At 58.1% G+C, this 22,171-nt stretch overlaps 11 protein-coding genes across 11 annotated transcripts; 8 read left to right on the top strand and 3 right to left on the bottom strand.

The window, feature by feature from the left end:
* Window positions 1-203: 203 nt before the first annotated feature.
* SDRG_00995 (hypothetical protein) lies at window positions 204-1,711 on the top strand. The gene is made up of 4 exons (XM_008606502.1): window positions 204-254; window positions 297-931; window positions 981-1,480; window positions 1,538-1,711. Coding segments are annotated over exons 1-4 (1,233 nt in total). The 5' UTR covers window positions 204-252; the 3' UTR covers window positions 1,634-1,711.
* Window positions 1,712-1,936: 225 nt separating this feature from the next.
* Window positions 1,937-5,382, top strand: SDRG_00994 (hypothetical protein; the record flags this gene model as incomplete). Its single annotated transcript, XM_008606501.1, has 14 exons — window positions 1,937-2,695; window positions 2,742-2,846; window positions 2,894-2,956; window positions 3,018-3,050; window positions 3,091-3,353; window positions 3,400-3,631; window positions 3,676-4,024; window positions 4,068-4,201; window positions 4,244-4,396; window positions 4,439-4,691; window positions 4,740-4,852; window positions 4,904-4,991; window positions 5,040-5,276; window positions 5,321-5,382. The coding sequence occupies 14 exons, from the start codon at window positions 1,937-1,939 to the stop codon at window positions 5,338-5,340; spliced, it is 2,802 nt and encodes a 933-aa protein (XP_008604723.1). The 3' UTR covers window positions 5,341-5,382.
* Window positions 5,383-7,038: 1,656 nt separating this feature from the next.
* On the top strand, window positions 7,039-8,278 carry SDRG_00993 (glycerol-3-phosphate dehydrogenase [NAD+]). Its single transcript, XM_008606500.1, has one exon. The coding sequence runs from the start codon at window positions 7,171-7,173 to the stop codon at window positions 8,227-8,229; it is 1,059 nt and encodes a 352-aa protein (XP_008604722.1). The 5' UTR covers window positions 7,039-7,170; the 3' UTR covers window positions 8,230-8,278.
* A 1,211-nt stretch (window positions 8,279-9,489) lies between these two features.
* On the top strand, window positions 9,490-10,343 carry SDRG_00992 (hypothetical protein). Its single transcript, XM_008606499.1, has one exon. The coding sequence runs from the start codon at window positions 9,560-9,562 to the stop codon at window positions 10,286-10,288; it is 729 nt and encodes a 242-aa protein (XP_008604721.1). The 5' UTR covers window positions 9,490-9,559; the 3' UTR covers window positions 10,289-10,343.
* A 651-nt stretch (window positions 10,344-10,994) lies between these two features.
* On the top strand, window positions 10,995-12,317 carry SDRG_00991 (hypothetical protein). Its single transcript, XM_008606498.1, has 2 exons — window positions 10,995-11,286; window positions 11,328-12,317. Exons 1-2 carry the CDS (start codon window positions 11,017-11,019, stop codon window positions 12,252-12,254), a joined length of 1,197 nt encoding a protein of 398 aa, XP_008604720.1. The 5' UTR covers window positions 10,995-11,016; the 3' UTR covers window positions 12,255-12,317.
* A 106-nt stretch (window positions 12,318-12,423) lies between these two features.
* SDRG_00990 (hypothetical protein) lies at window positions 12,424-12,974 on the top strand (the record flags this gene model as incomplete). The annotated part of the gene is made up of 4 exons (XM_008606497.1): window positions 12,424-12,530; window positions 12,573-12,706; window positions 12,750-12,886; window positions 12,927-12,974. 4 exons carry the CDS (start codon window positions 12,424-12,426, stop codon window positions 12,972-12,974), a joined length of 426 nt encoding a protein of 141 aa, XP_008604719.1.
* Window positions 12,975-13,312: 338 nt separating this feature from the next.
* Window positions 13,313-14,371, bottom strand: SDRG_00989 (hypothetical protein). Its single transcript, XM_008606496.1, has 3 exons — window positions 14,230-14,371; window positions 14,054-14,177; window positions 13,313-14,003 (listed from the first exon to the last, which is right to left on the bottom strand). Exons 2-3 carry the CDS (start codon window positions 14,145-14,147, stop codon window positions 13,408-13,410), a joined length of 690 nt encoding a protein of 229 aa, XP_008604718.1. The 5' UTR covers window positions 14,148-14,177; window positions 14,230-14,371; the 3' UTR covers window positions 13,313-13,407.
* Window positions 14,372-15,547: 1,176 nt separating this feature from the next.
* SDRG_00988 (hypothetical protein) lies at window positions 15,548-17,413 on the top strand. The gene is made up of 5 exons (XM_008606495.1): window positions 15,548-15,994; window positions 16,036-16,164; window positions 16,219-16,668; window positions 16,718-17,190; window positions 17,236-17,413. Exons 1-5 carry the CDS (start codon window positions 15,611-15,613, stop codon window positions 17,339-17,341), a joined length of 1,542 nt encoding a protein of 513 aa, XP_008604717.1. The 5' UTR covers window positions 15,548-15,610; the 3' UTR covers window positions 17,342-17,413.
* A 1,335-nt stretch (window positions 17,414-18,748) lies between these two features.
* On the bottom strand, window positions 18,749-19,133 carry SDRG_00987 (hypothetical protein; the record flags this gene model as incomplete). The annotated part of the gene is made up of 1 exon (XM_008606494.1): window positions 18,749-19,133. The coding sequence occupies one exon, from the start codon at window positions 19,131-19,133 to the stop codon at window positions 18,843-18,845; it is 291 nt and encodes a 96-aa protein (XP_008604716.1). The 3' UTR covers window positions 18,749-18,842.
* A 706-nt stretch (window positions 19,134-19,839) lies between these two features.
* On the top strand, window positions 19,840-20,434 carry SDRG_00986 (hypothetical protein; the record flags this gene model as incomplete). The annotated part of the gene is made up of 2 exons (XM_008606493.1): window positions 19,840-20,130; window positions 20,293-20,434. 2 exons carry the CDS (start codon window positions 19,840-19,842, stop codon window positions 20,431-20,433), a joined length of 432 nt encoding a protein of 143 aa, XP_008604715.1. The 3' UTR covers window position 20,434.
* Window positions 20,435-20,545: 111 nt separating this feature from the next.
* SDRG_00985 (H/ACA ribonucleoprotein complex subunit 4) lies at window positions 20,546-22,171 on the bottom strand. The gene has a single exon (XM_008606492.1). The coding sequence runs from the start codon at window positions 22,119-22,121 to the stop codon at window positions 20,634-20,636; it is 1,488 nt and encodes a 495-aa protein (XP_008604714.1). The 5' UTR covers window positions 22,122-22,171; the 3' UTR covers window positions 20,546-20,633.

Raw genomic sequence — 22,171 nt, 5'->3', positions numbered from 1 at the left:
CACGATGTCTATCTTGACGGTTTCCATCAAGGTACTTACCCTAGGTTCCCGTGTGCGCCGCGTTTGGTAGCAGAGACAATAGGGTCGTTCCAAGCGAAAGAAAAGCCGCAGCGAACGGGATCGAAGGCGAAGGAACAGACACAGCAAGCATGATGATTGCTGGCGGCCGACGAACGCGCTGATAACGCGCACCATCGCCTTTGCGTATCTTGCTGAAAGTATGGAGAAGCGAAGTTCGAAGTCGTTATCGGAATGTAGGTTTTGGTGTTGGGTTTGTAGCTGATGAAAGAGTGTAGGTTCTCGAATGCATGGCATGCGTCCATCATATCTTCCCCACTGACTCGGAATCGAAGAGCGAATACGATGGCGCCCAACTTGATCGACTTGCGCTGGTCGCACGACCCGCGGACGCCCGACGCCGCTTCGGACCAGCTCCGCGCCGACTGCGCCACCTTGGGCATCCAGGCGTTTGACATGTACGGCGACTATGCCAACGAGGCGTCGTGGCTGCAGCGCTTCCAAGCCGAAGTGGCGACGCGCTTGGGTTTCGACCGCGCCCTCTTTGTACCGTCGGGTGTCATGGCCCAAAACATTGCGCTCAAGGTCTACGAAGAAACGTCCGGTCGCAGCTCGTTCGCTGCTCGGTACAACTCGCACTTGTTCCTGCACGAGCATGACGCGTACAAGCACGTGCTCCATCTCGACGCGCGCGTGCTGCCTGCGAGTGCTGCTGACGTGCAAGCTGCCGCTACGTTTGACGACGTCAAGATCATTCTTGAGAGCGACGACCTGCCCGCCGTTCTCTTCCTCGAGCTGCCAGAGCGCGAGATTGGCGGCAAATGCATTGCGTTTGACGACCTTGTTCGCATCTCGGAGGCCGTGCGCGCCAAGGGCATCGCACTGCACATGGACGGCGCGCGGCTTTGGGAAGGTTGGGCCATCACAACGATTCGATGTTGATTATACAATGTGTGCGATAGCGGAAGCCAACTACGCCGCCCACGGCCACTCGCTCCACGACGTGACGGCGCTCTTTGACTCGGTGTACGTCTCATTCTACAAGGGTCTCGGCGCCATCACGGGCGCCATGCTCCTTGGCTCGAGCGACTTTATCGACGCGTCCAAGGTGTGGCTTCGGCGCTTTGGTGGCAACCTCTACTCGCAGCTGCCGTACGCTGCGTCGTCGTGGGCCGGGTTCCGCGCGTTTCCAGCATCCGTGTTTGCCGCGCGTCGGCTGCAGTTGCAGACCGTCGTTGCCGCCGTCTCGGCGGCTGTCCCATCGAGCGTTGTCGTGTTTGACCCGCCCGTGCCCGAAGTCCCGCTCGTGCACGTGCACTTGTTTGGCCAATTGGACGACATCAAGCGCGCGCAAGAGATGGCCGAAGCGGCGAGCGGTGTCCGCTGCTTTGTCATGGCGCGCCCGTTCCGCACCGGCGCCGGCGTCGTCGTCGCCAATCGCTACTACTTTGAAATGAACATGGTAGCGACCTCCTGACGCCTAGTGGAAATGTGCTCACAACGATTTTTGTGTGTATAGGGTGTGTGGAACCTCTCGATTCCGGCTGCGACGTGGGTGAAGGGCTGGACGGCGTTTGCGACAGCAATGGCCGACGTCACAGCGGCCACCGCGTAGATCGAGAGCGAGATCGTCTTCATCTATGTATGCAAAACTCGAGCATGACTTGGCCTTTCATTGCGAGTCTTCTGTCACTGGTTCAAACTGGCTCAAACCGAGTCCCGACTCACCAAGTCGTGAGTTAGACGACCTCGTCAGCGTCCAGAACACGCAATGGCTTGAAGCTAGGCTGCTCTTTCAGCCTATATGGGAGTCCGTCGAGTAGTTACGAGGGGAGGGAGGGATGCCAGAGAACAGCAATCTCCGCGTCCTATAAATACTACGTCGTGCCATCATCAGAGTCATCTGCTTTGCATTGCGATGGGCACAACGAGCTCTCGGTCGGCGCTCTCAACGCAGGACGGACCCGTGCAGAAGCTCACATCCGCCGAGCTCGCGACCTTTGTGAGGGACCTCGGGCCCGAGTTTGTTCCGTACAGTGACATGCTTCTCGCCCAGGACATTGACAGCACGCGTCTCGTGGCGCTCTCGGAAGCGGACCTCATGAGCGCTTGCCACGTCAAGGACCCAAGCCACGTGACGATGATGCTCTATCATCTCAAGCAGCTCAAGGCACCGGCTACGACGCCGAGTGGTAGTAGTACGAGTAGCCACACCGTACGCACCCTTGCCAAGCCCAAGCGTCGGTCGGTCGGTCGAGACGACGTGACGACGCAAGCCGCCGAGGACGCGCGCGCCGCCGTGCAGCAAATGGTGCTTGCGAGCATCGAGTGCGCGCCGCTGCTTCACGCGGTATCCTGCGAGACGCTCGTGACGGCGATAGAGCCGCATGAAAACAACGCACCGATCTCGCCCGCCAAAACGCTGCCGCCGTTGGCTCACACGCCCGAGCTTCCGCCCCGAGCCGACGAAAACATGGTGGCGCGACCCGCCGACACGATATCCAGCTTTGGCGGGCAGCGCGCATGCCAAGTGGCGCCGCTCGACACGGAGACGTCTCCGATAGCGACAGAGCCACCACACACGACCACCGACGTAAAAGCACCGTGGCCCACATCGTCGCTACCAGGCTCGACCGAGGCTGATGCAGCACCCAACGTTGCATCGCCTCGACCAACTGTACCGTCGCCCACAACTCGACTCTAAACACAGATCTCTCCCGTAGCTACCAAGTCGAAGCCGTGCCCCCACGCCGCGCGAGGCCGAGGGGACGCCCAGGGTGGCCACCGCCAAGTTTGACATACCGTACCCATCGGCCTTTGACTCGGCAGTAGGCAACGACGATGCGCATCTGTGACAACATATCTGCTACTGTAGGTCCGTCGAGGCTCGTCCAGTCGGCGCAACTCGTTTGATAGCCATTCACACAATGCCGTCCTGGTGCGCACAACGACCAAAGCCCGACGAAACTCCATCCTCCTACTCATGCATGTACACGTAGACACAAGACGGTCACCCGACAGCAAAGCCACCTGTACGATGCTGTCCTTGATCACCTCATGGACACATTGCAGGACCATGACGACGGGGACGACGACGATATTGTGCATCCGACCATGAAGGCGACAACGGTCGCAACACGGGGTCTTCGGCCTGTCATGTCGATCCAGAGCATGGTGCGCGACCACTTTGATGACATTGTGAGTGCGCCAAGCGCGGCGTTCGACCCGAACCTCGACCACTACGACGCATACTTTTCGTACGCCGTGGGCAAAGACAGCGCGAGTCGCATCGTGCGGGAGCGCATTGCGCGCGCCCACAAGCTCTTGACGGCCAAGTGCGTTCTGTTCTGTCTCCCTACATGTACCGTATCATGGACGTAGCGGCATTGTTGTGTGGTACGACGCCGACAAGAGCGCCACCGACAATGCACTCATCCAGCAAGGCCTTGGTCACGCGTCGGTCGTCGTCGTCTTTGTCACGCGGCATTATATGAACCTCGTCAACAGCGACGGGCAGCTCGAGAGCTGTCAGTATGAGTTTTCACTCGCGCTTTTCACCAAGACGGTCCAGCGGATGGTGTTCATTGTGCTCGAAGACGAAATGAAGCGCTACGTACCGACACGGCGTTCGCATCACGCAATCATCATCGCGTGTAGGACTGTCTCTCGGGCGAGTTTCGCATCATCATTGGGGACCAAGAGTGCATGGACTTTACACACGACGAGTACTATGACGATGCGTGCGACGAGCTCACAGAGAAGATCCTCGAGCTCCAAAAACTCCCATACAAACCCACGGGGGACCCGAATTCGATTGAGAACATGGCCGTAAGCCCGCTCATGACGCGGCTCAAGCAGGACCAGCAGCCGTGGGACGTGAGCGAGCGCGTGCTCAAGCGCCTCATTGGCCTCGCCATGGCGTCGCCGGTCTACGCCGACAAGATGCTCGCCAAAGGCATTTTGCCAGTCATGGTGCATTTTGTCAAGCTCGACCAGTCGGACGAAGGTACCATAGTGTCCTCAAGTGTGTCGACCCATTGAGCGAGTAGAGGTGCCGCGGGAGGCCGAGCTCGCCATTCTATTGATGAAGATCCTCGCCCGCAGCAGCGGCGTGCTTCGCCGCAAGATCTTGCTCGCGATTCAAGACATGTCGCTCCTCACGTCGTTTACGGCCTACCTCACGGTAGTACGCGTTGGCGTTGCCATCGACGTATCGTTTCACTAGGTTGGCGAAGGCTTCACCAAGGAGCACATGGCCGGGCTCATTCGCAACCTCTTTGTTGTTGGCGGCATCAAGGTCTTTGATAAAAGCGACAGCTTCAAGCAAACGATCGCTGCGCTGCTCAAGATCCTCGGCACCGGCACCATGCTGCAACAAGTAGATGCCACTGGATTTCCAATTTTACATTGCGTTGAGTAGTACGAAGCGGGGGCTGCCCTCTGCGCGATTTCGCTCAACCGCGAGTACCAGCCGCTGCTTGTCGAAGAGAGCGCAATTCCGATCTGCATGCGCAAGCTCACAACGACAGCGACGCACGAGACCGTGCGCGACAAGGCGGCGCTCGTTTTGCGGTATCTCTCGGGCACGGAAGACAACCAGCGCGAAATTGGTTCGGAAGGCGGTATTGTTGCGTTTCTTAGTCTATTAAAGGCGGGCACCCACTCCCAGCGCGGTGCGCAAATTTGTGATGATACCACGGTTTGCTGAAGCAGGATGATAGACACTAGCGCCGCCGCGCTCAACTGGCTCATGGAGTGCGCGGAGAACCGCAGCCGGCTCGTCAAGGAGAATGGGATTCCGACGCTACTCAACTACGTCGTGCGCGGGCGCAAGGTCTGCCTATCGAGTGCAGCGCGTTCTCTAACAGTATTTGTCGTCAACTAGTTTGTGCGCCAGCAAACGCTCAGCGCGCTCAGCAAGCTTGCGCCCCACGCCGAGTATCAGATTCCGTTGGCCAAGGCCGGGCTTCTCGGTCCGCACGCCCTATCTCCAAGCTGATGTTCATTGTTTGTTGAGTTAGGTCCTTGCCTCGCGATTCTCGGTGTCGGCAACGATAGCCAAAAAACTGCAGCTTGCATCGTACTCACGGCGCTCGCCGCAACAGACCTCCTTGTCAAGATGAAGGATGCGATTGGACCTATTGTCAACCTCTACTGCGAAGGCACCGTACCCCAAAAGAAGGCCGCCAAGATCGTCCTCGAAAAGCTCAGTCGACACAAACCGTTCAAAGAACAGATCATTGCGCTAGTCCAAGAGGGTATGTGTGCATCGCTCCTGTCGCGACGCTCATTGTTTTCGTAGAATCGCTCATGCTGCATTAATGCTGCCTAAACATTCAAAACACGTCAGACTCGAGTCGTTCGGTAGGAGGCACGTCATTGTTGATAGAGCTACAGTAGCTCTTACGGCTCTCACCTACAACCAATTTATATCCTACGCAGGCTCTATTGCCATGTATGAAAGCCCATCTAATACAAACGGAGCTTAGGGTAACCATACTAACGTTAGGTAGTTTGTCGGTGGGCGACAGGGTCATGTCTTGTCGACACGCTGTTGAGCACAAACGCTCCACCAGCCTCTTTTGCTCGATATAAGCAAAGGGGCGAGTCGATTGGCTTGATGATGGCTTTGCATCATGGACCGCAGTGGATCTTGGGTGCTCTTTTTTCGAGGCTTCCTACGCAGGCTTGCGACGTGATTTTGCTCGTATACAGACGTCGTCGATCGCGACGGGTACGAAATTGCCATGTATGATATTCCTTGGCGAATAGATACGCTGTTGAGAGTGGGAACGTGGCATCATCGCCGGTGGGGTGTAGCTGCTGCCTTCGATCGGGATCAGCCGAAAGTCGCCAAACTGAATCCTTGTGGGCGCATACTGGCTGGCGTCATTCAGCGTTTTTCTCTTCCCAAGGTGGTACGAGTTGACGGACTTTGTCGAGTGGCATGCGTCCTCGCCCGGCTCTTCGTGCACGCTAGGATTTACATCGCTCACCGCGGCGGTGTCACCGCCCTTGTCCTTGTGCGGGCGTTTCGCGGCTTCGCTGCAGTGCTCGTGCTCGGGACGCGGGTCTTGGCCCTGGAAACAGCGCATTAACTGCTTTGGTCCGCGGCTCTGGTTGCGGCCGCCGATCTTGATCGCACGGGTCTGGCCCACGCCTCATTGAGCTGCAGAGGGAGATGCCTCGCAGCGCAGTCGTTGGCGCGCTGCAAAGAACGGGTCCAATGGGCTGCGTATGTTACGTCGACGTTGACATTGAGGAGGCGCATGTGACGGCTTCTTGGACATGTTGTCTTTCGAGATCTTTGCCCACGCGATGACGTTTCCAGCGATGTGCTTTTCCTTCCGATGGAGATTGTAGCCTCTTGCCAAGCACGAGCCCACCGCAGACAACGTGATAACACTCAAATTGTCGTAGCTCTGTAATGAGGGCGAGTACATGTTGACAGAGCAATTACCTACGACTCAGCTTTCAACCCACGCCAGTCCTACGCACGCTCTATACTCGCTCTATAGCCGTTCACAAAGGCTGTGCACGGCTACCAACGGAGCTGCACCAGGCTCGAACTTGCGGGCAACGAAGCTATACCGGTTCATTCGTCCGTGGGCGACGGGGTCATGTCTTGTCGACACGGCGCTGGAGGCACACACGTCGACCGTTTTTACTACCTCAAGGCTCCACGTTGTGTCGCGGTCAACCGCGTTGTGTGCAGCAAGATACTCGATGCTCGGCTTGTGATTGGTGGAAATAGGTTTTCTCGGCCAATCAAAACGCGGGATGAGGGAAAGGCGGACGGCGCTGCGTGCATCTCTGCAGCCACGTCAGCCGCGCGCGCCACTCAACTCCCCAGTCCACTTCGTTTTGACGGTGGCATGTGCTTCGTCATCAAGGTCGTTGACGCCACAAGAACCTTCGGCGGCCCCCCTACATGTCGCGCGACACTGGATTCTCCACGTCGGTGATTGGCCGACGATGGCACTGGGACATGCCGCAGCCGAGTCATTTGGCCACGTTTCCCATACGATTATGGCCGTCAGTGGATTTCGAGAGATGCGTCCGTGATTGGCCGACGGCACGGCATCAATAAAAATAGAGATCGCCCCAGTCTCGAAATTGCCCTTTGGCGCTCGTATCACTTTGTCTTCCAAGATGACCCACCACACGTACCACTTGGACACGCACCGCAAGAAGGTCGTGCTCGTCGGCTCCGGTAACTGGGGCTCGGCCATCGCGCGCATCGTCGGCGACAACATCACGGCCAACCCGCAGCTCTTTGAGCCCACGCTCAACATGTGGGTGTTTGAGGAGATGGTCAACGACCGCAAGCTCACGGAAATCATCAACACGGAGCACGAGAACGTCAAGTACCTCCCGGGCTACAAGCTCCCGACCAACGTCGTCGCGGTCCCGGACCTCAAGGAGGCGACCAAGGGTGCGCACATTCTCATCTTTTGCGTGCCGCACCAATTCCTCGGCCGCATGCTGCCGCAGATCAAGGAGCAGGGCCTCGAGTCCGACTGCTGCGCAGTCTCGCTCATCAAGGGCATCGACTTCAACGACAACGGCGTCGTCCTCGTCTCCAACATCATCCGCGACGCGCTCAACATTGACTGCTCCGTGCTCATGGGCGCCAACGTCGCCAACGAAGTCGCGGCCGGCGACTTTTGCGAGTCGACGCTCGGCTGCTCGGGCGTCCAGGAAGGTGCGCTCTTGCAGCACCTCTTCCACGCGCCGACGTTCCACGTCAACATTGCGATGGACCCGAACGGCGTCGAGCTCTGCGGCGCGCTCAAGAACGTCGTCGCGCTCGGTGCAGGCTTTTGCGACGGTCTCGGGTACGGTGGCAACACCAAGGCCGCCATCATTCGTCTCGGCTTGATCGAGATGAAGAAGTTTTGCTACCGCTTCTTTGATGGCATCAAGGAAGACACGTTCTTTGAGAGCTGCGGCGTCGCCGACCTCATTACGACGTGCTTTGGCGGTCGCAACCGCAAGTGCGCCGAGCTCTTCGTCAAGGACCAAGGCGTCACGTGGGAGACGCTGGAGAACACGGTGCTCAACGGCCAGAAGCTCCAGGGCACGTGGACGGCGAAGGAAGTGTTCCATATCCTCGACAAGACGCACGCGCTCAACGATTTTCCGCTCTTCGTCGCCATCTACCGCATTGCGTTTGAAGGCGCCAACCCCAAGACGATCACAACTCTCTAAGTTAACAACAAAAAACATCAATTCATTCATTCATCAACTACTAGCTCTCTTCTCTCGTCCCCATTGAAAACCCTCGCGAACAGCACCAGCGTCGTGCAGTACTGTACCGTTGCTGGTCGCGCAGAGTGCGGCAGGTGCATCCTGTGTGGTATGCTTCAGTAAGAAACGGCACTGCAATCCACCGTCGCTGGCAGCGAACGATCTATCGAGCTGTTCGAGCGATCGGCGACGTCTCGTGGCTGGTGTACGAACGCCTGCGGACTTGGTCGTACGAGGCGCCCGAGAGGACCTGCAAGACCGAGTTTTGTACAGAGGCGCCTCTTGGGCAAGGGCAATAAGTGGTTTCCTAATAAGAAGTTTCTTATTGCCCCTTGCACCCAGAATTTTCTACCAGTACCAGTACGGAACCTTTGGCTCGTCAAATTTCGCCCGTCCATTAGCACTGACAAAGGACATTATGACTGCAGCGCATGAAACATTTTCTTCATCTCCACGTGGTAACGAGCAACGACAAAGTCGGACGCTCCAGGCTTAGGTTTGACGGCGGGAAACGAGGATCGTGACGAATTCGAGTAGCGTTAACGTCATAGCATGGCGACGCTGCTATAGTAAGACACAAGTCGACAGGCTTGCCATCACCACCAAGTCGCTTGATAAAAGGCACCTGCCATGAGTCTCCGTCACTTTCGCAAAATAGGATGTCGAGGCTCTGTCCCTGTTGCCGTCAACGGCAGACCACTGCCATCAAAATCACATTCAGTGTCACGGGCGAGGTCAAGAGGTCAGCAAGACGCCCCAGTGCATGCACTGCGGCATCGGGATGGCATTTTTGCTGCGCATACACCCATCCATCTGTCGGTGTCCGCTGGTGTCCATGCCCGCTCACCTAGTACAAATTTCTTTTGCAAATCTCGAAAATCCAACGAATGGTCGGTGCGCCACCGTCCGACCGACGTCGCAACACAGCGTACTGTCGCCTGCTATACTTGCCGACGCCATCGTTTCCATCGTGTTGCTTGGCACTCCAGTCCTTGGCTGTTTTTTTGTATTGGAAAAATTGTCGTTGGTCGTTCAGACGAGCCTGACGTCATCGGAGAAGCACTGTATACTACTGGTAGAGAAACACGCCGCCCACAAGCGTTGAGCACATCGCCGCAAAACAGAGGCCGAGTGGTCGCACCGATAGAGTTGTCTACAACCTTGCGTGCAGCGTCTCCTTCCTTGCAACCGTTTGGGCAGCACAGCAAAAGAGTCGACGGCTGTAAATAGCATTGCACATGGGCACGCGCTGTTTTTATGTGACGAGTTGGGCTCTCAACATAGCCAAACGATGGCCACGAAGCAAGACAAGCAGTCCACGGAGCAGAAGCGGGCGCTTGGACTCTGCGTCGTGGCGCTACGCCAGGACATCATCCGGCTCAATGCGAAGAAGGACCTCCTCGTGCGCATGGCCAAGCCGCGGGCGCTCGACATGCGAAGCCACGCGCTCAAGACCGTCCACGACTACATTCGGCTCTTCGCCAAGGGCATCAACCTCAGCGTGCCGTTTGACCATAACAAGCAAATCGATTTCCTGCATACGTGCATGGACCCGGACGTGCACACGATCTTCTACGACGAGTCCATCGGGCTCCACGGGCTCATCCAGAAACTGCGCCACGACACCAAGCTCTTCCCGGCCCACACGTTTAAAGCCACTTCGTACCAAGTGGTTGGCGACGGCTGCGCCGACTGCTGCATCGCCAAGGTCACGGGCGTCTTGGAGTACGTGCTCACGGACGCCGTCGTGGGCAATCTCTTTCAACACGTGCCCGATCTCGACCGACGCTTCCTCATCGGCCAAGCCATGCAGCTCACGGTCTTTTATACATTTTACTTTGGCGAGCACGGCAAGGTCACGCGCCTCGAGCGGTACGAAGACGTCATCATGGGCTACCGTCGCGTCTCACCGAGCCTCTCTGACACAAGCCGCCTCTTGTATGAGGATTTAGCCGAGCCACGACCACTTGTGATAGCACCGACAACGTCAACAACCGCACAACGTCACGACACCATCTAAGATTATGTAATTGCCAATAGATTGAGTAGACTGTCCCGTAAAATGACTCAGTTTCGCGACGCCAAGGTCGTTATTCTAGACACAGTGTCTCGGTGTCGCAGCTGGACGCACTATGACTGCTGTGATGTGTCGTGGGTTCGAGGACCTCGAAGATCGCCATTTTGACATTGATCGGCTGAGACAGTGCCCACGGGCGCAGCCCAAATGCTGCATTCGCGGATGATGGGCGGCGCAACTCATCGTGTCATTAGCGCAAGCAAATCACAGGTGGGTTGTCTTGCGGGTGGATTGCGCGGCGTGTGTGATGCAAGCCTTGAACGCCGGATGCGACTGCCTCGTATTCCAGCACAAAGGGCCATTTCCCAGTCACTATAGACAAGATCGACGCGGCTCAACTTTGCAACATGCTCATATCACCATCGAATTGACCTTTTGGCTGCGGGTACCAAATGCACGTCACTCACGACCCATGACGCGCCGAGCCTGAATGAGCTCTCCGGTGCACGCTAAACCTTGTTGTTCACACCGTCCAGCTTTCATTGGCCTTATAATAAGCAGGATCTACGGTTATGGTGCGACTCGTACTGTTGTTGCAACAGGAACTCGGTCCACAAGCCCATCTTGATTGCATCCAAATTCACTCTATATACTGTATACTTTAATTAGTGTGTTACAGTTACAAGCGTACTTAGGAAGACTGATGGCAGTGCACGTGAACTTTTTCCAGCATGGACGACGAGCAAGGGGACGTAGACGCGCTGCTCGTGACCCACGCCGAGAGCATCGCCGCCGTGCGCGCGCTCGTCCGCGACGCGCTCACACCCGAGTTTGACGACGACATCTGGCTCATGCGCTTCATCATGAGCAACGGCAGCCCCGCGGCCTGCGAAGTGCCGATCCGAGACACGATTCGCTGGCGCACCGAGCGTGCCGAGGTCCTTGGCCGCATCCGCGCCGGCGCCAAGGCGCCGTGGCACGACGAGATCACGAAATACCAGGTACGTGGCGTCATTGGGATACAGATCGAGCCGCGGCGTAGGTGGTCGGTGACCACAAGTACACGTCACGGGGCGAGCCTCTCTTCTACGTGCGCGTCGGGCTCTGCAACGCCAAGTCGCTCTTGCGCAACGTGGCGTACGACGACATCCTCGAGTACATGCTCTTGTCGCGCGAGAGCATGGTCAGCTACCTCGAGGCGAGAACGCGCGCGACGCGGCGGCTCGTGAAAGGCATCAACGTGCTCGACTTTGCCGGCTTTTCGCTCACGACCAAGTCGGACCCGCGCTTCACCAAGCTCCTCGGCGAGTGCAGTCAGCTCGCGGAGAAGATGTACCCGCAAATGGTTGGTCGCTCGATCCTCCTCAACACGCCGTCGCTCTTGTCGTGGATGTTTCGCGTCATCAAGCCGTGGCTTAACCCCGCGACGCTGGCCAACGTCGTCGTGTGCCCCGGCGGCGCGTCGCTGGCGTCGTGCCCGTACCTCTCGGCGTACTTGCAGCTCGACGACGTGCCCACGTTCCTTGGCGGTCGCTGCGCATGCGACGGCAACGGGTGCATCGGCAACATTCCCAACTCACAGACGCGACCGCTCGTGCAATTTGATGCCGACGGGTGCGCGACGCTTCTCGCCGCCGCGCGTGCAACCGAGCGCATCGAAGTGGCTGTCACAGGCGGGCGGCGCCTTCTCTACGCCGTCGGGGTGCCCGGCAAGCCCGTCGACGTGGCCGTGAGCTTCCGACCTCTCGACGCTGGACTCGATGCCGTCGTGATGCTCTTCCAGCAGCGCCTCAGCCACACGCCCGAGCTGCACCACGACTCGTGGACGGCAAGGAGCGACGGCGTCGTCACGATTGCGTTTAGCAACACGGCGTACTATGGTGGCCGGGCCGTCCAGTACCGCACCAAAGTCGTCGCAGCTGCCCCAGTGACGGAGATCGCTGTTACCCCAGAGTCGGAGACCACGTAGACAAATACCTCATAGTCGAATGCAAATATCATGTTCAACCCATCCGCCAGTATGGCTCCTCGACGCACCCTCTGGCATCGACCAGTTCGCCATTTGCAACGAATAATGCTGGACGGTTGGCTCGACTCAAAGATCCATTTCGAAGCGCCAAGACCGAAGCGACGCAGCCATGGCCGAGACAGAGCCTGCCGCGACGGGAACGACCTCGTCCAAGAATGCGCCGGTCATCAAGATCTACATGCCCACGTACATTATGGCGCCGACCGACGACGAAAAGTACCGTCTGCGCAGTAGCGTCCAGTCTCGAGCCTGAGCTAGGTTTCGTCGGCGCAAGGTGTCTGGCATCGTCGCCGAGTGTCTCCAGCGCGAGCTCGATGCGAAAGAGTACGACGAAGAGGACGCCAAGCAGTGGTCGACAGCGATTGCCGATGCCGTCAAGAACCGCATCCGAGGTAGTACTCTCGACTCCATTGCTCGTCCGGACGACTGGCGTAGCCGAGTGCGCCTTTCCGCGCTACAAGATCATTGTGCAAGCTTTTGTGGGGCAGCAAAAGCTCCAGGACGTCCGCATTGCGTCGCGCTGTCTCTGGGACAACGACTACGACAACCACGCGTCCGCCGAGTTTCACAATGTACAGAGTTTCATTCGCACCGCAACTCACGACCGGCTAGGAGACGATCTGGGCCACGTGCATTGTGTTTGGTCTCTACTCGGACTAGCTAGCGAGCCTCGCGCTGTGTAATATAGTGTCGATGATGAGCTGTAGACACGACATACACGGCGCCATGCTGTTGGACTGTCTGGAGCGCAAGCCTCCCGCCCGTTGTCCCGCCCGTGAGGTACTAGTTCCGTGCGGGCTTGGGCAAGAGCTAGGTGGGCAAGACCGAGGCGGGCAGCGGCCAAGCTGCCTGGGCGACATGTCGAGTAGTGCCTCATATCGAAGCATATCTGACTCTCAACTCAGCTTCAAGCTCTGGGCAGTTGATACTGCGCTTGCGGCAGGAGTAGCTTACTACTACCACCAAGCTACTCCACCCTGTGTCCGAGAGTGCGTCATTCTCTGGGCGAGACGCTACGATTAATGTGTCGGGTCTTAATTATACGGGCTTGTTGCACAAAACTACTTATAAAATACGGCGTCGTGACGGCGCCTCATGCGGCTTGGAGGACGTCCTTGGAAATTTGGAGGTCCATGTCCTCTTCGTGTGTACACAGCGTGTGGAGGTTGTCCAAGAGAAGGCGGACTTCCATCTTGAGCTCGATCGCGTTTGGGTACGTGATGAGCTTGAGCGACTTGGCGTGGAACGACGCGTACGACGACATCTTGAGGTTGATGAGAGCCTCGCGCTCGGTCGGGCCGTCGCCGATCGAGATGATGTGCTTGGGCGTCGTCGTTGCGCTGTGGTTGTACACCTCGTGCTGGAACGCCTCGATCTTCCACTTCTTGGGCGCACCCGGGTACAGCTCTTCGTACGTCGAGCGCGCCGAGACGACCTTGATCATGCTGTTGATGATCGGCAGCGTCCGTGGCATGAAGAGCGACGCCGAGAGCTCGACCCACCCCGTCTCGGCGGCGGTGATGATCACGACACGGCCATACTTCATCGCGTTTTCCAGGAGCGCAATCACGCACTCTTCAAGCTCTTCAAGCTGGAGCTTGACGTCGTCCGGGATGTGCGGCTTCTCGTTGACGTACTTTGGCCGCAGCCCGAGCTTGCCAACCCACGTGGACGCCAAGAGCGTATCGTCTACAGCCACTCGAGTGAGCCATGCGTCGCCATGTAGCGGCCAAACGTACCCCAGTCGAGGAAGATGACGGTGTCGCTGTCGTGCATGGCCGGCTGCGGTGTCGTCGCCGTAGGTTCCGTGTACATTGCGCCGTTGGGAGCCATCTCGAGTTGCTTCGTCGTCGGTGAAGGGTGCTAGCGCATGATCAGGATGAGCCGCTTGCACGTGGCACGCTCGCCTGCGTACCTGGGTCGTCGTCTCCTTCGTCGGCAACGAGAAGTCGAGATGTGATACTGCGTATGCCTGTCCGCCTGCGAGACGTTTTTACCAAGGGCTGTAGCGTTTTTACATCGGTATACAAACACCAAGTGGTTCAGGCAGTAATGTCAGATCCGTTGTGAGAGGTTTTCCCTTGCCGAAGCGCGGCGCGTGTCCCAGCTGGTGCCTGCAAGGTCCGGCCACGTATGCGTTCTGAGAGGTTTGCTTTTTTTACGTGCAAAAAACCGCATACAATACGCAAGAGACACGCGGTGGTTTCTCTTTTTTATTATCGAGACGCTGGCAATATTCTGGCGGCGAGTATAGTTTGGACAGGCAGTCGGCGCCGAGGACAGGACGAGCTGTTGTACGACCGACGATAGAATGTTACCACTTGCGGCCGCCTCTGCCATCGCCAAAGGGCAGCGCTACGACGGCCCTGAGATCGACTCGGCAGGACGACCATGTTCGGCAAAGAAATGGTTGCTCACGTCCGAAAAGGAGCCGAGTGGTCACGTTGGTCGCATTCCAATGTCGCGTGCGCACGACCGCCTCGATGTGTAACAAAGGTGGCGTGCGGTGCGTGCAGGCACTAACGAGCGTGCGCAACAAGTGAGCGATCTTGACAAGCGACGTTGCCGGCGTGACGTTGCCGTACTCAGTACACTGCCCACGTATCCGCCTCGCGCTCGTGAACTCCATGCACGGAGCATCAAGCCGCCATTTGCGATCATTCTGGACCAAGAGCCAGTGGGCCGTACAGTGTAGTAGCCGTCGCGGTGAGTACCGTGTAAAGACGAAGAGGCAAAGCCACCTTTGGTGCGGCTTCAATCACCACGTACAACGGACAGAGATGGTGCGAACTGCGTTATCATAGCGTAGGAGGTACCGACTGCATAGAACCTTCGTGTCTCGTGTCGCCTCGCAATCGTGGGCTCGCATCGTGGGCTCGCATCGTGGGCTCGCATCGTGCTATGGAGCCTGGCCGCACACATGTGATGTACTGCACGTTGAAGTTCGTCAATACGTATTGATTTTCACAGGTTTTCAATTTTTTCACAGCAATTCTCACTGGTGGGATATGAACGACGCGGGAGCGAATCACAAAGCGGTAAATAGATCGCGTGACCATTTCTTCCATTGTCACGAGGTTGCCCATCAAGTCGCATAGATGGTAAAAGTTGACCACACTTTGAGAGCTATCGAAGCTCTCGCACTGTGGGTAACATAATGTAAGCTTGATGCATAAGATCTCAGTGGGATGTCCTCCTACAAGTGTGTACTAGTACGAAATACTGGCGCGGTGGTGGCTACAGAAAGAGCACTGAAACGGGAAACTCCCACAGGTGGTGATTTGGATCCGCTTTTGATGGTGGGCTGCGCCAATCCCCGCGCCGTGCTACGCTGTTTCCTTAGCTGCGTTCTTTTGCAGCGATGGGCAGTCGGCCTTGAGTGGACCCTGGCGTCGCCACGGGCCCGCCGCTGGCTACACGAGGCCACGATCGCGACCCCAGACGGTATCAACGTCGAGCTCGTTGAGCAGCAACTTGTTGTGCCCTTGACGCTAAAGCCGGCGCGCGTCGAGCTGCGGATGCACGACGACACGGTTTTGTGCGTGACGACGCGTACGTTCAATGGGTCGGTGCCAGCCCCGACGCTGGTTGTGACGCCAGGAGATCACCTCGTCTTTGATATCGCCAACGATCTGGGGCCTGGCGCTGCCAATCGCACGAGCCTGCACCTTCACGGCTTAGTACGCCTGCCGTGTTTGAAAATATTTACTTTGGTGCGTAGCACATTGGGCACGACGGTGTTGCGCTCGCGCCTGGCTCGAAGCGCATCTTCAAGTACATCGTGCCATCGGATCACCCATCAGGGACCTTCTGGTACCATCCTCACGTCCACGGTCTTCTCAACGCACAGGTACACACCCTCTGCAGAAGAATATGGCGAGACTGTAGGTATACACTTGCCTAGATTGGTGGGCTCCTCGCCGGCGCGCTCGTCGTTTTGGACCGTCCGGGAGACTTGCCGGCGCAACTGAGCTCAAAGAACGACCACGTGATTCTCATCCAAGCCGTTTGTGCCAAGGACTGTGGCCATGAGCATGATGCGACCGCGCGCGCAATAGAAGGACACATGGCGGCCGAGCCGTCGGGGCATTTCAAATCACGCCTCGAGAGCAACAGCTCGGGACTGTACACCCTTGTCAACGGACTCTCGGTGCCAATCATCGATGTGCAACCATTTGCCTGGACGCGTCTGCGCTATATCAACGCCATCGCCAACAACTTGGTAGAAATCGCCTCACCTGCCGCCAACAACTGCACGACGCTGCTCCTTGCGCGTGACGGGATCACATTGCAGACGTGGTCGCCTCTTGACGACGCGCTCGTCGTGCCGCCCGGTGGCCGCGCCGACGTATTGGTACTTGGACGCGCTGGTGACTAGTGGACCACTCGACTCTTTACGGTAGGTGCAATGTCCGCCACAAACCGAGGACGTTTCCATCGACGTCGTCAAAGACCTTGCACGATCACCCGAATTTGGCCACCACCACCGCGTGCCATCGCAGCCGCTTTTGCGCTTGCGCATCGCAAGCGCTCTCGAGCACATGGTCTCGGCGGTGTCGGCATGGCCACAGCCATTGCACGTGAGCTTGCCGTCGTACATGACGGTGCCACCAGAGCTGCCACGGGCCTGCAACTACAACTATACATTTATCGCCAACGACACTGCGATGAGTGGCTACGGCGTCAACGGCGAAGCCTTCTCGATGGAGAGCCGTGACAGCATTGTTGTTGGATCGCCGCAGCTGTGGTGCGTGCGTATTGCTGCCCCCGGTGATATCAACCACCCTTTTCATATCCACAATACGCACTTCCACGTACTCGGTCAAGCAGGCTGGCGCGACACGGTGCCCCTGCTCCACGGTACTCTCCAGTTATGGTACGTCAACTCCACGGCTCTTTGGTGCGTAAGCAGACATCGTAGGTTTCGGCCGTCGGTTGTTGGGCCCACCATGACGCACTGCCACATTGCCGTCCACGCAGATATGGGCATGGCTCGAGTCGTTGACGTTGAACCATTAACATTGTGATGAGCTGGACGACATTTCATTTTTACGAAATATCTTGGGACGAACGGGAGCCTCGACACTAAAGGTTTCAAGCATCACAAGTCGGCAACAGCTCCGCTACTGGTTTGGTTTTGCGTCGGCAAGTCGGAGCCTTTTCACAACTCCCGGTGCCCTTCTGTACCCACGTTTCACTCTGACCTAGCCAACAGAGCTCGAGCGCCAGGATAATCGGCGTTTGATGGTCGCTGTGGCCCGCTGCATGGGAGGCTCGCGTCCCGAAGACTGGTATACCGGCAATACCTTGTGCATCTCGGAACCAAGCACTCGTGTGTTTTCGACGGTGCGCTGTGAAGTGTCAGTCTCTCCATGACTTTGAGATTTTTCCGAGCTCTACAATTTAATGCGAAAACGTTGGCTCTTCAAGATCGCCAGCTTGAACAATCGCGATGCGTATCTTTATCCGGATCCGGTTAAGTGAGCCCAAAGAGCGCCCCAACGCCAAGAGGACAGACATCCTGTGCCCACGTGAAGCGAAGCATTTTCCAGCCATCAACGCAGCGATATCGTCGAGCAACCAGCTTTAGCGGACGACATGATCGAAACGACGCGCCTCCAAAAGGCCTCGTCCAAGCGTCGCTCGTCAAACGAGCCAATCCCAGCGCATTGCCCTCTAGCACCAAGCTTATGCGATCCATCGAATTCGAATGTTTTTTGGCGGCGAGCTGCCAACTAGCGACTTCATTTCGCTCAGTTTACTTTGTCCTCGCTACCGCGCACGCTACAGACCAAGTCCTCGTGGCAAACATGGCGTCGGTGACCACAGGCTTTGTTCTCAAGCTAGCGGCCGACCTCAGTGTCATTCCGTCCATCTACATTATGCAGCGCAACAAGCGGCATTTTGAAATGTTCATCGGGCTCTTGCACGTGTGTGTTGCCGTCTGCTTCAACTGCGCGCAGCTCACAGCGGCCAACGAACTCTTCCTCACGGCCGTGCAGTGGCACGCAATGCTCGAGGTCCTCTACGTCTCGTTCCTGTACTTGCTCTGCGTCCACTTGCTCGCGCTTCCGTACGAGAACGTCAACATCACGCTCCGATACCTCGGTTTTGCGCTCGCGTGGATCGTCAAGGCCAAGGACGGGCAGTTCCGCCACACGCATTCGCTCCTCCTCGTGGCCGTGGCGTTCTCGGCGGTGGTGCTGCGCCGGCTCGTCGTCCCGGGCGCCCGCATGCTGCCGCTGCGCCGCACCGAGGCGTTGGTGGCGACGCTGCTGGCGGCGTTTTGCACGGCCGTCTTCTTCCTCCACCCGAGTTTGCCCATCGACCCGACCAACATTGAGAGCATCTTCTACGTCTGCCTCGGCGGCTTCTTCTACGCCGGCTGGAAGTGCGTGCCGCCGCCCGAGCTCGCGAGCAAAAAGTTCGACGACTGCGATATTGTGTTTAGCGAGTTCAACTAGACCACTTGTCGACGCGATCGACGCCTTGCATAATGCTACTCGTGGCTGCATATTCATGTTCTACTTACTTGTCCTTGTCCTGCAGATGTGCATCATTAACGCGCGTGATGGCGTTGGGCTTCAACCGCGCCAAGGCGTGGGCGTGGGCGTAGAACGACGCCCCCGACGGCTCGTGCGACCGAAAGAGGGGGTCGTGGCGCGTCTCTTTGCGCCAGCGAACTTCCGGGCAGTTGACGCAGTATCGAAAGCCGCAGTACGCTCCGAGCGCCAACGGCAGCGGAACAATGAGCAGCAGCGGGTACATGGCCGGGTCGGTGAACCAACCGCGCATGTAGTGGGCGTGCGATGGCTTCATGAAGAAAATACACAGTGCGATTGAAGCTGCGAGCAACGGCTCAACGAGCGCTGGCCATGGCTTCTTGCCTGGGACCCGGCGCAGTGCGGAGCCAAGCTTCGAGAAACCTCCGTTTCAAGCTGCGTATCGGCTTGGAATGGGCACTTCGGTGCCGAGTGAGTGACGTGCTCTAGAGTGCGTGCTCGTGTTTGAGACTACTGGGATCGTAGTTGCACAGGAGACGAGTCGCCTTCTTGCTGGGTGGTCAGGTGCGTGGTGCAAGGGTCGACCTCCAAGTGACCGTCGTTTGCAGAACCGGCCTCGGGTGGGGCCTCCCAGGGCTACTACTGTAGTAAAGGATGGCATTGGACAAGGGTATAAATCCCTTGACATTGCGTCGCCCTTCTTGTCGCCGGCTCCGCGCTTATCGGCTCGATTGCAGCTCGTAGTCTGCCTTGGAGCGTTCAAAGCTTTCGTTTCAACATGTAGAGTTGATACATTTTGTCCCACTCTACGATCCAGCGTCCAGATTCGAACTTGCAGCGCTGGACAGCTGCGCCGGACGCCATGGCCGCCCCGCAACTGCAGCCCCACATGCTGTCCATGATCGGCGCCATCTTCCGCTGGATCTTTTCCGCTGGGCGAGGTCGTTGATCTCGCCCAGCGCGATATCCCGGCGGCGGCGTTCCGCACGGCGCACCAATGTCTCTGCCTCTCGTCGAGCGCCATGGCCACCGGCGACGCGGCCACGCTGCTCCAGGAAGGCAAGGATGCCCTCAACCAAGGGCACGCGACGTACGTCCCAACGCTGCAATCGGTCGGCCGGTTTGGGCGCTTTGCGCAGGCGCAGTTGACCTCGTTTTGCCGTGCGCTCTCGACGCGCCACGTGCATCGCTGCCGCCTAGCGCTTCGGAACGTTAGCGAGGCTGGCCACCGATGCATGCTCGACTTGCACCGTGCTCTCATGGACACGTCCAGGTGCTTGATGCGGGCGGCGATGAGCCTCCTCACCGCGGACGTCGTCGGAGATCACGCGGCCGGTTGCCGTCGAGTATCGCTCGGTCGACGCCATTGCGCAGCACCTGATGATTGCCCATGCATGCCCGGCGTGCGTCGCAAAAGCTGGTGCCCAACGTGGGCATGGTGCTCGTCCGCGCGGCGGCCGACATGCAGCGTGTAGCGACGCTTCTGTACGCGTTCCACGTCCTACCGGCCCGCGTTCACTGCGATCGACGCGCGGGGGTGCGCCGACTGGTTGCGGGAGGCCGAAGCGCTGGCGTCGGCCGTGCATCCGCTCAGCGTGTACCCGATGACGGACTAGTGGCGTTCGACTTCATGATGCCAGTTGCTGTTGTACTGCAAGCCGACGAGGCCGGCTTGCAGTCCAACAGCAACTGGCATCACGAAGTCGAACGCCGATGTAGTCGTGCAAGTGCAAAACTAAAGTGTGTATAGTCGATTCAAGGTGCGTAGTAGCATATGTACTAAACACTATATATAACTTTACAACATCATCGCTCTCTACTCTTCGTCGTCCTGGCTGTGCTTCTTCTTCTTCTTCTTCTTCTTCTCCGGCTCGTCGGCGCCGTCTTCGGCCTCGGCTTCGCGCTTGGCCTTCTTCTCCTTCTTCTCCTTCTTGGCCTTCTTTTCCTTCTTGGGCTCGTCGTCCGAGTCGGCCTTGACCTCCTCAATGACGGGCGTGATGGCCGCGACGGGCGCCGCCTGCTTGGAGTAGACGGCCGAGACGTCGGCGGGCGTGGCTTCGTTGACCTTGCCAAACTTGCCAATCTTGCCCTCCTTGACGAGACCCTTGACCTTCTGGGCCATGGGGCCGAGGCCCCAGCGGCGCGGGTACGTGTCGCGTTCCATGATGACACGCTTGATCTTGGCGACGACGCCGTGGTCGCACGTGGCCATGACCGCCGTGGTCATCTGGGCAATACCGATCGCGATGGCTTCGCCCTTGGTCGTCATGAGCACGACCTCTTCGTTGACGTCAATGTCGTCGGCGAAGCGGAGGAGACCCGGGACCATGAACTTGGCGCCGTAGCAGACCGCGTTGACGGCCGAGTCCTTGACGACGATGCGCTTGTACGTCGTGAGGAGGACTTCGAGCGGGCGCACAATGCGGCGGAGGTAGCTCTCATCCTTGTACGTGTCAAACGCGTACTGGGCATCGAGCACGTCGTGCATCGTGACCATCGTTTCGGCTTCGCCGAGGACACCCGAGCGCACACGGCGAAGTTCTTGCATGTGTGCGCCGACGCCGAGGACGAGACCCAAGTGGACGCAGAGCGTACGGATGTACGTGCCGGCTTCGCAGCTGACGTGGAACACACCGAGGTGGCGTTCGTTGTCGTACTCGATGAGCTTGGACGAGTAGATGGTACGGATACGGAGCTGGCGCTTCACAGCCGAAATGAGCGGCGGGCGCTGGAAGAGCGCACCCGTGAGCGTCTCGATGGCGCGCGCCATCGTGGCCTGCGACTCGATCGCGCTGTGGAGGCGGACAATGGCCACGTACTCCTTACCGGCGCCCTGCTGCGACTTGACGAGGCGGGTCGCGCGGTCGACGCATACGATGAGGCAGCCCGTGACCTTGGGATCGAGCGTGCCCGAGTGGCCGGTTTTCTCGACGCGGAGGATGCGGCGGATCCAAGCCACGACTTCGTGCGACGACGGGTTCGCGGGCTTGTCAAGGTTGATGACACCATAGCGAATGTAGTCGTGGATGTTGCGCTTCAACGGCGTCGAGCCGCTCGGGATCGGCGTGTAGTGGCCCGTGCGCACGTTGAGGTCCGAGTAGTTCTTGAGCAGGAGCGGCCACTTGGACGTGTCGAGCTTGGGCGTCGACGTCTCGGGCGCGATGAGGTCCGTCGCTTCCTTCTCCTTCTTGCGGAGCTTCTTGTCGGCCATGATGGTATGTAGCGGAATGAGGAGCTTGCGACCGAGCTCAAAAGCAGTGGCCAACGAGACCCGAACCTCCACCAACCAACCGAATGGCTCCATGGTCCAACTTCGACTTCGAGTCTCCGAGGCTAATTTCACGCCATTTTGAC

This window comes from Saprolegnia diclina (genome assembly GCF_000281045.1).
Source record: "Saprolegnia diclina VS20 unplaced genomic scaffold supercont1.2, whole genome shotgun sequence".
NCBI classification, from domain to species: Eukaryota; Oomycota; class Saprolegniomycetes; order Saprolegniales; family Saprolegniaceae; genus Saprolegnia; species Saprolegnia diclina.
This window is presented reverse-complemented; position numbering and strand designations above follow the sequence as displayed.

Coding starts and splice junctions, on each gene's coding strand:
- SDRG_00992 (XM_008606499.1), top strand. CDS start 9,560: ATGGCCACGAAGCAAGACAAGCAGTCCACGGAGCAGAAGCGGGCGCTT.
- SDRG_00995 (XM_008606502.1), top strand. Junction 932..980: donor CGGCGCGCGGCTTTGGGAAG/GTTGGGCCATCA, acceptor TGTGTGCGATAG/CGGAAGCCAACTACGCCGCC. Junction 1,481..1,537: donor ACTACTTTGAAATGAACATG/GTAGCGACCTCC, acceptor TTGTGTGTATAG/GGTGTGTGGAACCTCTCGAT.
- SDRG_00985 (XM_008606492.1), bottom strand. CDS start 22,121: ATGGAGCCATTCGGTTGGTTGGTGGAGGTTCGGGTCTCGTTGGCCACT.
- SDRG_00989 (XM_008606496.1), bottom strand. CDS start 14,147: ATGGCTCCCAACGGCGCAATGTACACGGAACCTACGGCGACGACACCG. Junction 14,004..14,053: donor CGTCATCTTCCTCGACTGGG/GTACGTTTGGCC, acceptor GAGTGGCTGTAG/ACGATACGCTCTTGGCGTCC.
- SDRG_00988 (XM_008606495.1), top strand. CDS start 15,611: ATGGTGGGCTGCGCCAATCCCCGCGCCGTGCTACGCTGTTTCCTTAGC. Junction 16,165..16,218: donor ACGGTCTTCTCAACGCACAG/GTACACACCCTC, acceptor ACACTTGCCTAG/ATTGGTGGGCTCCTCGCCGG. Junction 16,669..16,717: donor GTGGCCGCGCCGACGTATTG/GTACTTGGACGC, acceptor TCTTTACGGTAG/GTGCAATGTCCGCCACAAAC.
- SDRG_00991 (XM_008606498.1), top strand. CDS start 11,017: ATGGACGACGAGCAAGGGGACGTAGACGCGCTGCTCGTGACCCACGCC. Junction 11,287..11,327: donor ACGAGATCACGAAATACCAG/GTACGTGGCGTC, acceptor GCCGCGGCGTAG/GTGGTCGGTGACCACAAGTA.
- SDRG_00993 (XM_008606500.1), top strand. CDS start 7,171: ATGACCCACCACACGTACCACTTGGACACGCACCGCAAGAAGGTCGTG.